Raw genomic sequence first — 11,119 nt, 5'->3', positions numbered from 1 at the left:
TTTTGACTGTATTATTGTAGGTTTTGAGTTGTTGACGTAAAATCTCGTAATGAATTGTCAGTTTACTTTTCCTCCATCTTCTCTCTGCACTCCTGCAATTTCTTTTCAGTTCATTGATTTCAATGTTTTTTCTCCACGGGGGTATAGGTTTTCTTTTTATTGTTTTAGTTAAAAGTGGAGCTACTGAGTCCAAGGTTGACTTCAGTCTGCTGTTAAAATCATCAATGATAAAATCACAAGGTGCAGGTAGAATTTCAGCAGGAGTGCTCTGTAAAATCTCCATAAAATTTGCAGCCACTTCAGAAGTAAGGTAGCGCCTCCTCACCGTTCTCACCGGGGCCTCCTCTTGGTTAAAACTGGTGATGTTAAAAAATACACAGTAGTGGTCAGACACAGCCAGGTCGACAACAGAGGACACACCGATGGACAGGCCATGGGTTATGACCAGGTCCAGGGTGTGTCCTCTGTTGTGAGTTGGCTGTGCGACGTGCTGCTTAAAATCAAGACAACTTAAAAGATTTAAAAACTCTCTGGATATCGGATCCGAGATATCGTCAACATGTAGATTAAAATCACCAGTTATTAAAATCCTGCTAAAAGAAGTGTGGATAATTGATAAAAGTTCAGAAAATTCACTGATAAAAGAGCTAGAGTGATGGGGTGGTCTATAAACAGTAAGGCAAAGAATTGGAGGATTGCTAAAAGTAAAGGCATGGTGCTCAAATGATGAGTAACTGTTAAAAAACACTCCATTTGAGGTCAATGAGTTATCTAAAATCGATGCCGTCCCTCCTCCTCTTCTACCCTCTCTAGTAGAAAATAAAAAATTAAAATTTGGTGGGGAAGCCTCGGTGAGAACAGCAGGTGCGTCAGTGCCAAGCCATGTCTCAGTTAAAAGAAGACAGTCTAACTTGTTATCTAAAATCACATCATTCATTAAAAAAGTTCTATTTAAAAGAGAGCGAACATTAAAAAGTGCCAAGTTTATGGTGACAGGTGGTTTGTTGACTGGAGTGGTGGATTCACGGCTGCCGCTGGGTTTTAAAAGGTAGTAAAAGGTAGTAAATTAAATTAGGCCAAATTAAAGCCAGTAAAAAGTAGTAAACGTCATCTGACGAGGTAGTAAATTTTGAACCCTAATCCAACTGGACCAATGCCTTTTTCAATTAATGTTACTTACGTGAAGGCCTAGCTTCTTCAATTACTAAACTTGCGTGAATATATTTTTATGTTGCGAGTAGGACCTGTGACCTAGGATCACGTGTACCCCGCACGCGCGTTAAAGTCAGTTTGGGTACCCGGCTGGCTTGCTACCAAACCTCTCCGTGAGTTCGCATCAAAATGGGTAAATGTAAATTTTCAGACCTCTGGCTGGAGGAATCAGCCTTTTAAAGACTGGCTTAGGCCAGTAGCTGGCAAAAGCCGAGAGGCGTATTGCAGTGTCTGCAAAAAGACCATTAATATTACCTGGATGGGGGTGAAGGCGGTCAAATCGCATATGGAGTCTGCCAGTCACCAAGCCAGGATGCGGGGACGTAGCGCGCAGCTACCGCTGTCGCTGTTTTGCCCTAGCACGACTGCTAGCTCTACGCCCTCAACCTCCACTGCTCCCTCAACTTCGTCTGCTCCCGCCCCGCAATCCACCGCCAGTATTCCTACGACCAGCACACAGATGCTCTGCGCTGCCTTGATAGTGAGCGGAAAAAAAAGGAGAGCGCCACACAAGAGCTTAACGCCTGGTTCACACTGGACGTGGAAGCGCCGCGGCGCGGCGCGCCACCGAAAATCCCGAGCGATCCGCGCACTCCCCGTTCAGACCAGACGTGTATTTCTCCGCGGCGGTCGACAAGGGCTTCTGCTCAGCTGTTGTTCATTCAGAGCTATTTTTATCCATTAAACCCCGTACAATTAATACGCCATGTTTCTGTAACCAAGAAGTTTGTACACTTCTTGTATTTATCCGTTCTTGTGTTTATCCGTTCTCTCTCTCTCACTTCTTGAGAGAGAGAGAGAAAGAGAGCGAGAGAGAGAGAGAGAGAGAGAGGGACACACACACACAGACAGAGTGTGTATGGTAGTAGACAGTAGTAGTGCAGATATACCGTTGAAATACACATTTTTTTTTATCTACTCTTCACATTTATTAAATGTATTGTCTCTTCCTGTTTCCCAGTGCGAGTTGAGATACACAAATATGATCACGTTTGTCAATCGCGGTATTTTATTTTGAAAATTGCTTTTATTTTGAAAATTGACCAGATTGTTTCGTGTTTCTCTGTGTGATTTCCTGCCAGAATTGACGCGTTCACTCGCGGCACGCGCAAAAAATAGAGCAGACGCCGAAACGATCGCTTCACGGCGCGGGAGGGCCGCGCGTATTCGCGGCGCTCCGCGTCCAGTGTGAATGACACTAGGGCTGGGTATTGTTTAGAATCTCACGATTCGATTCGATTTCGATTCGTTGGGTCACGATTCGATTCAATATCGATTCGATTCCATATTGATTGAAATGCTTCGATATTTATTTTTTATTCGCATTTATTAAATGTATTGTCTCTTCCTGTTTCCCAGCGCGAGTTGAGATACACAAATATGATCGCATTTGTCAATCGCAGTATTTTATTTTGAAAATTGCTTTTATTTCGCGGCACGCGCAAAAAATAGAGCAGACGGCGAAACGAGCGCTTCATGGCGCGGGACGGCCGCGTCTGGTGTGAACTACACTATCACTTAACAAGGGCGCTGAAAGGAAGCGGGCTCCGCTACGCGCCTATTCGCGGCGCTTCCGCGGCCGGTGTGAACGCTGTACTCACTCCGGTCGCCATATTGTAATGGTTTGGTCTAGTGCGGCCCCCGTCCGTACAGCGCGAATCACACAAGGGTGTCGGTCACAGCGCCCCCACTGGCCAGGGGCTTGAATCGATTCAGAAGATTGCTGAATCGATATTGAATTGCGGGGAAAAGAATCGCAATGCATTGCTGAATCGATATTTTTACCCATCCCTAAACGACACCATAGCTTAACAGGGGCGCCGAATGGAAGCGGGCGCCGAATGGAAGCGGGCTCCGCTACGCGTCTATTCGCGGCGCTTCCGCGTCCAGCGTGAACCAGGCGTAAGAGGAAAGCAGCAGAGAAAGAGCTTGAGGACCTCCGGAACCAGCGGCAGGTACTCAATAGCGTGTGCCATTCACTTGAAAATGATGCCGACAAGTATGCAGAGATGGCTGAGGGAAAGGCAGGAACAAAGATGGCTGAGCTCATCACAAAATCCAACTCTCTTCGGAGAAGACACAGGGACAAAAAAGCAGACCTTCTCCAAGTGGAAAAAATGATAGAAGAAAAAGCCACACAGCTGAGGCACTTGTGACTGCAATTTTAATTAGCAACTCGTATGTTTGCCTGTTGTTAATATCATTGGTTATGTTCTCTCTCTCTTGGTCATTTTTTGTGTCCAGTGTTGAAGTTATTAAGTTATTAAGTTGTTTGTTAATAAAATACTATTACAGTGTAAAGTTGCACTTTATTGCCATTTTTTTGAGGCCCTAATTTAACCATTTTGTTTCAGATTCCAATTCACAGTGTAGCTGTTTATTCTAAAGGTCCAGTCTGTCTTCTAATTGTCATGGAATTGTTACTTTTTGACATTAAGTAAAAACCTATGGACCAAGGCCGGTTGGGACATCTTGATTAATCCAACTCCTATGTTAGAGTTCCCTCTTACTTCAATGTAGCTCTCTCGCTGGCCCTAACACAAACACTCACATACACCATGTATGTATTTGTGTGTATATATATATATATATATATATATATATATATATATATACATATATATTTACTTTAAGCTGCTACAGTTGAAGCTGGAAGTCGTGCTGGTAGTAAAAAAAATTGTGACGGTAGTAAAAAGGTAGTAAAAAGGTAGTAAATTCAATTTAAGAATCTCTGTATAAACCCTGGGATTGTTCTGTGAGTGGTCTGAGATTATGACAGTTTGCAGAGTGGGTGTGGTAGTGTCTGATGTGGTGGTGGTGTGTAATGATTACGGGAATGGGTGAAGTGTTGGTGTGAATATGAGGTCCAAGTCCGGTGTTGTATGTATAGTGGTCAGAGGTGGAACTGAAATCATAGGAGCATGGACCTGGGGGACATCAATTGGTGGTGGAAAAAGCAGCTGGTGCGGGTTTAGGGTGATTGGCATGCTGAACCCCGTATCACTTGCATGATCACAGATTGCGTGTGCAAGTTGTGGTTTATCAGCCTTGTGGAAGATGTTTCCAGCTTCAAAGAGGGCAGGAGGGAAAGGACTGAGTTCGTAACGCATAACCTCCTCCAATGATAGCTCTCCAGTTTCATCTCTTCTTCACACCACTACGCTGATTGGAGAAGATACAGATCTCCTTGTCTTACTACTTCACTATGCACAGAGAGATAGTTAGGGCGTTTATTTCAGATCAGACAAGTCAAAAGCTGATGGCAGTTTTAAAATGTATGCCGTAAACCATTTAAAAGAAGTACTTGGACATGATGTGTGTTCTCATTTGATGTTCATCCATGCTCTCACTGGCTGTGACACAACCCTCGGATCTTCGGGGTTGGCAAAAAGACTGCTTTCCAGAAGCTTGTAAAAGGGGATCCTGTCCTTCGATCTTGTGCCAATGCATTCATTGTCCCAAACCAGACCACAGAGGTGATCGATGACCTTGGGTGCCAAGTAATGGTTGTCCTCTTTGGTGGAAAGTGCACAGATTCCCTTGCAGCAATGCAATATAACATTTTCAGCAAGAAGGTTGTCTCAGCTTCATTAACTGTAACGCCTGAACGTCTGCCACCAACTGAATCTGCGACCAAATTTCACTGTCGTAGAGCATACTACCAGGTCATGGTCTGGATGGGAACAGAAGATGGTATGGATGCCCTGAACTGGGGGTGGAGCCTGCAGGACAATAGATTTGTCCCACTCATGTAAACAATGAATGTTGCTCCAGACAGTCTCTTGAAGGTCATTCATTGTAACTGTACCACTGCCTGCAAGACACTCCGCTGCTCTTGCAGAAAATATGGACTACCTTGTACTACTGTCTGTGGACCATGTCCACTTAAGGAATGTGACAATCCACATAACAAGTTTCTTCCAGAGGAGCCCGAAGATGATGATGAATAAAGACCTAAATAAGTGTGGCATTTATGTTGTTCAACACCAACACCACCTTTCTAGTTTGAATAGTAACCAATTTTAACCATTTAACCAATGAAAGCTTACAGGCAGTCATTTTGATAATGATGCCTTTCTAGCAGTTATATTTGCCTGGATTTGTCGCACATTCTTAATGTATAGAGGTACCAGAATCAGTTGAAACCTTCTTTTGTAACATTTTCCATTTGACACTGCATGAAAAGTCGGATTTTCATCCCTGTAAACACCCGGAAATCTCCCTAATTTTCGGGAGTTAACGACAATTTACAGGCTGCGAACGCCGCGTTCGTCTGTGCCGAAAATTGTCGGAAACGAACCACAGCGAAGGCTCTAATTAGCATATGAATAGCAGCGAAACCGCGCCTGGCCAGAGATGGCTTGAATATCCTCACTCAGGATTGGATGAAACCACTAGTTTTAAACAAGTATAATCGCTCGTGATTGGTTGGCAGATCTGGTCATTATAAATGTAAAGCCAACCCACGTTGGCAGATCTATCACTATTGGTCAACCTGATGAGTCATTATAAATGTAAACCCCACCCCCGTTGGCAGATGTGTTACTATTGGTCACACTGGGTCTTTTAAACAAGAATAATCACTAGTGATTGGTTAGCAGATCTATCACTGTATATATATATACATATATATATATATATATATACACATATATATATATATATATACATATATGTTTATATATATATATGTATATTTATACATATATATACACACATTTATTTTTTATTTATTTATATATTTATAAATATGAATGAATGTATTGAGGAAAGGAAAAATTGCCAGGAGGAAGTATTCAAAGAAAGAGCTTTATTGACAACACAACACACAACTGTACAAATTTGCCCACACAACAAACAAATGAACTGGCGACATTCTGTCCGAATTTGGTCAATTTTACAGCCGCCTGCGGTGCGTGGCCCTGTACTTGGGAGTCTTCTCTAATCGCGACTGTAGAGTCGCACAGAGCTCGGTGACCTCCTGGCTGTCGCACAATCCATCCAGACACCCCGCCAACGACGCCGTCCTCCTCATCAAACATCATGTCTGTGGTGGAGCACTTCCAACGGTCCACCTCATCGCCAGCAAGCACACTCCGTCTCGCTTCCAGCAGCTGTAAAACAATAAATAAAGACAATCAGTACTGCGCGATGCACTGCGCATGGACACAACACATCTATTAATGCACCTGAAAAATAGGTTTAGGTAGGTTTGGTCACATTGACCAAAAACGGATCTAATAAATCTAATAAGTCTTACCCTCTTTCTCCTGGAACGACTCCGAGCTGACGTCTTCACAGCTTCCGCCTGCGATGCGAGATCAGGCTGTGTGTGTCTGAAGCTCCTGCGTACCGTTTCATAGTATGTCTTACAGGCAGCTGGAAAACAATTAAATGAGTGGTATGAATAAGAAAACTTAAGTCACAGTCAAATTAAAACAAGGAAGAAGAAAACAGTAAAAGTTACTTACACACAATGGCGTCACTATCAGCGTCATAGAAATCCGGACTTGCGGACAAAGCTCCGAGCAAGTAAGAGGTCACAGCTTCGTTATGAGGCGAGGTTCGTCTGTGAAAACAAAATGAACAGTTAAGATCGGTATCTATGTTAACGCATCTATTTCCTTATACAGCAGAATGAAAGCATATTCTTTAAATCGTACCCTTGCTCCGGTTTGTAGCGCCTACAATTCGTCTCCGAGTTGTGAAGACGGCGTACTGCTTCCTGTAAAAGACCAACAACGTACACTTAACAAAGCAACTTAACGTTACACTGGTTCCTCTCTCTTGTTCTTTTACAAGGCTACTATGCTACTTTTAGCTTGGACTATTAGCTTTTAAGCTACTTTTAGCTTGGGCTTGCTTTGCTAATTTTAGCTTAGCTAGCAGTCACCGAACATATTCTTACCGCAATCATCCTGAGAGTCTCCAGCAGTCCTGGGACATCCTGAGAGTCTCCAGCAGTCCTGGATATAAGAATTATAACATTTAAACCACATTTTCTTAAGTGAAGCCTCTCAGAGCAGCATTCCTGCTGCCGGTGAACGTGAACGTCTCCTCATCGTTATTAATCACCGTTAGTAAATATATAACCACGGTTTAACATAAGCACTATATTATTAGTTAACGTCGGTAAAAACGGCACATTTTCCGCTTCGCTTGCGCTCGCTAACCTCTGTGGTAAATTAGCGTCAGTAGGCTAGCCGGCTGGCAGGACCTTCGATTCGTAACGTACAATGCCAACAACAATAAAGTAACGTTCATTATCAATACGATTTAAAAGTCATCTGGAAACATAAAAGTCATGTTACAGTATACTTACATGTGTACGCGGTTTGTGTCGGGCTCCTCGCCAGAATCACCACTGTCGTCCGCCATTATCCAAAACTTGTGGAGTCAGACGAGCCGCAATGCATTTTGGGAAGTTGAGTAGATTTAGCAAGGTCCGCTGTATACTCTGAAATTCTTGCCAATGCAGTATACATCCGGGCATTTCTCGCGTACACAAATTCACATACTATTGTATGTGAACGCACTACGTACTCAAATTTACGTCACAATTAAGTACGAGTAGGACGTTAGTATGGCATTTCTAACACAGCCGAGATCTATGATCTATGAACCCATCCTTGACCCTCTAGCAGAACTACGACCGGCCATTATAAAGCAGTTTATAGTTGTTAATGTTGTGTCAAAAGGTACTGCATTTAAACATGTTATTGCGCAAGTTTCCTGGCTTCATCCCCATCCGGACAGACATTTTTATGGAAAGCAAATAGAAGTTTGGAGCTTGCAGGGAACAGACACGTCATACCCAGCATCATTTCTGCCTGTTGAGCGCATTGCTGGGAGATGTGTGGTTAACACATCCACTGTGCATTTAAGCACAGAAAGGGTCACTGTAGTCATGCCACTATGCACAGTGGTTGAGCTCTAGGAGACTGTGATGTTGTTTGCATGAATGTACATTTTACCTTTGTGGCAAAGCCTGATTAAAAGTAATTTTTGAAGCAAATTGTTTTGTGTATCTTTGAATGAAGATGAAATTAAGTTATATCTTTGAATGAAGATGAAATTAAGTTAACACCTATCAGAAAAATCTCAACTGGGGGAAAACTCCCCCTGCTACCCTGATTTGCATTTGTATAGCTCACAGCATTTTCATTTACATGTTAAAGCCTCCCCTAGGATTACGGGGAGGGGGGTCATGGGGGGACAACTGCCAAGCAAGGCCCACGTCAATTCCCGGCAATTTACGTCAGTTTTCGGTGTTTCCTGCAAATTGCCGTTTGCAGTCGTAAACCCGAACTTCCACGGCAATTTACAGGGCCGCTAACTGACGAAAATCCCACTTTTCATGCAGTGTATGGCCCATTTCAGCGCCAGAAATTCTAGCCTGTGTGCAGGGTAGTTCATTTGAGAATGGGTCAACGTCTTGCTGGAAAAGTCTACAGGTCTTGCAATTGTCTCACCAGGTGCCAGCTGTGACAAGACGGCTCCAATGCCATCGAAAGAAGCATCAACAGCAAGGATGAAAGGCTGGTCGAAGTTAGGGTGAGCCAAGGTGACACCATGAGTAAGTTCACTTTTCAGGGTTTGGAATGATTCCTGACAAGCAATAGTCCAGTCACTTGGTGTTACAGCTGGAGGGGCAGAGGACTTTTTCTTGAACCTTCCTTTTTTCTTTGCCTGAGATTGAACTTGCCGACCAGAAATGAGCCTGAAGAGAGGTTTGGCTTTTGCGGAGCAGTCAGGAATGAAATAATAAAATACCATTCCAAGGAAAGACCTGATCTTTTTGCAGGAAGGTGTGACCATAATTTTCCATCAACTCTGCCTCTCCTACATCAGCAATGGCCATGACCTTGTCAGGGTCAGTTCTCACTCTATCCGCACAGATGACATGCCCCAGAAACCTGACTGAGCTCTTCAGCAGATGGCATTTCTTGGGAGCCAGTTTAAGTTTGTGTGTTTTCAGACGGGAGAACACCATCTCCAGACGCTCAATAGCCAGCTGCTCACTGGGGGCGAAGACCATCAGGTCGTCTAGGTAACAGAGCAAGCTGCTGAAGTTTTCATCTCCGAAGATCGATAACATCATCTTCATGAAGGTTGCGGGACTGTTAGATAGGCCTTGGGGCATCCTATTGTACTCATGGAGGCCAAAGGGGGAGGAAAAGGCTGTATACTTCTTGTGTGCCTCATGAAGTGGTACACTGTAAAATCCAGAGGTCAAGTCCATGGTGGAAAAGAAGACATTTCGCCCAAGTGCAGCAAGGGTATCAGCTTGATGAGGGAGTGGATGCGCATCTTTCAGTTTTTGCATTGAGCCATCTGAAATCAGTACAAATGCGCAGACTGCCATTCTTTTTCCACCCCAAGACCAGTGGTGAAGCGTACTCACTGTGTGACTTCCAGATTATGCCTTTTTCCTCCATCTCATTCACTGTAGTTCTCAGCTTCTCATACTGTGTCGGTGGCACTCGGCGGTAAGGTAGGCGAAACGGCTTCTCGTCCACGAAGTGTATTTTGTGGACGAAGTCCGTAGCCTCCCCGCAGTCCATCTTGTCCCTTGAAAAGATCGACTCATACTTCATGACAAGCTGCAAAAGACTATCTTTCCACTGGTCAGACACCTCACAACCATCCAAGTCCAAGTCTTGTAGTCCCAAGTCGACTAAAACCTTTTTTCTCTGCTCTGGGGACTTTGTCGGCACAGATCCCTGTGTGACATCTTGGACATTGACAGAAACTTTTTCTAGTAAAGGCAGCTCCTCAACTGGGACACATGGGAAGACATCTGCAATCTTGCACTTTCTCCTCAGAGTCACTGCCTTACTGCTTGGATTGATCAGTTTAAGGGGGACCCACCTGTCACCCCACAGAGGTGTCACAACACGGCCAACCAGCACATTTCTTGATCTTGACTGAGTCGGTTCAACAACGACTGTGCTCCCCACTGACAAAGGTGCTGATTGATTTGCCCCAGACAAGGTGTTCACGCAGAGGATCAAGTACAATACTCTGCCTTAACTTCACTGCGCCGATTTTGTCGGGCATGAGCCGGCCCGCCATTTTTCAGAATTGGAGAGCAAAGATAAGAACTGGCCACAGTCATCATCTGCAATGTCAAATGGTGCAGCAAGAAGTTTCCAATAGTCCTCAGACTTCTTCATCAAGTGTATGAGCAGCTCATTAACATTACTACCGACAATTATGTCGTCTGTTTGTCCAGGGATGACCAGTGTTGGAATGAGCAGCTTGAAGCCATAGATTACTACCTCCAAATCATAGACTGCTTTCGGGTAGACATGATGACCTCCTGCACCAACAACAACAATGTCATCAGCAGGACTACTCTTCAAATCAGGGCAGAGTTGCAAGAGACGTGCAGCGGAAGCTTTACTTATAGAGCATGACATGGAACCACTATCAATCATGGCTTTCAGTTGAACCCCCCCTGCGGCACAAACATCAGTGTAGAACAAGCTGTCAGATTTCTGAAGTCTGTGTGTCGATTGGAAAATTACCGTCTTTCCAGATGGTGCAAAGGAGCAAAGAGATTCATACCTATTTAACCTGGCTTTTAACTAATATTTTATTCTCTTAGCCAATTTATATTTTATTTCTTGCTATTTATTTCCTTTTATTTTAGTTATTTATTTAGTTATTTATTTATTTATTTATCTTTTTAGTTACTTTTACTGTTTACTTACTTATTTATTCTTATAGCAGGGCTGATGTGAGCTACTCTTAGTGTTTTATTTATTTAACTTTCTTAGTCCATATGTTTTTATGTAGCTTTTATTCAATATCTCCAGTGTTTCCTCGGTGGGGGCTGTCTGCGCTGGGGGCTGCACTCGGCCGTGTCTGGGATGCCTCTCTCTCGTGGCAAAAATCACCTGGG

At 43.7% G+C, this 11,119-nt stretch overlaps 1 protein-coding gene across 1 annotated transcript; it reads right to left on the bottom strand.

The window, feature by feature from the left end:
* Positions 1-6,008: 6,008 nt before the first annotated feature.
* Positions 6,009-7,607, bottom strand: LOC311015253 (uncharacterized protein; the record flags this gene model as incomplete). The annotated part of the gene is made up of 6 exons (XM_084012382.1): positions 7,535-7,607; positions 7,121-7,178; positions 6,876-6,937; positions 6,684-6,781; positions 6,473-6,591; positions 6,009-6,326 (listed from the first exon to the last, which is right to left on the bottom strand). The coding sequence occupies exons 1-6, from the start codon at positions 7,588-7,590 to the stop codon at positions 6,009-6,011; spliced, it is 711 nt and encodes a 236-aa protein (XP_083868508.1). The 5' UTR covers positions 7,591-7,607.
* Positions 7,608-11,119: the final 3,512 nt, after the last annotated feature.

The sequence above is a fragment of the Eutrigla gurnardus genome (assembly GCF_963514095.1).
Source record: "Eutrigla gurnardus genome assembly, chromosome: 6".
Lineage (NCBI taxonomy): Eukaryota > Metazoa > Chordata > Actinopteri > Perciformes > Triglidae > Eutrigla > Eutrigla gurnardus.
Note: the sequence above shows the minus strand (reverse complement) of the source record. Positions and strands in the feature narration are given on the sequence as shown.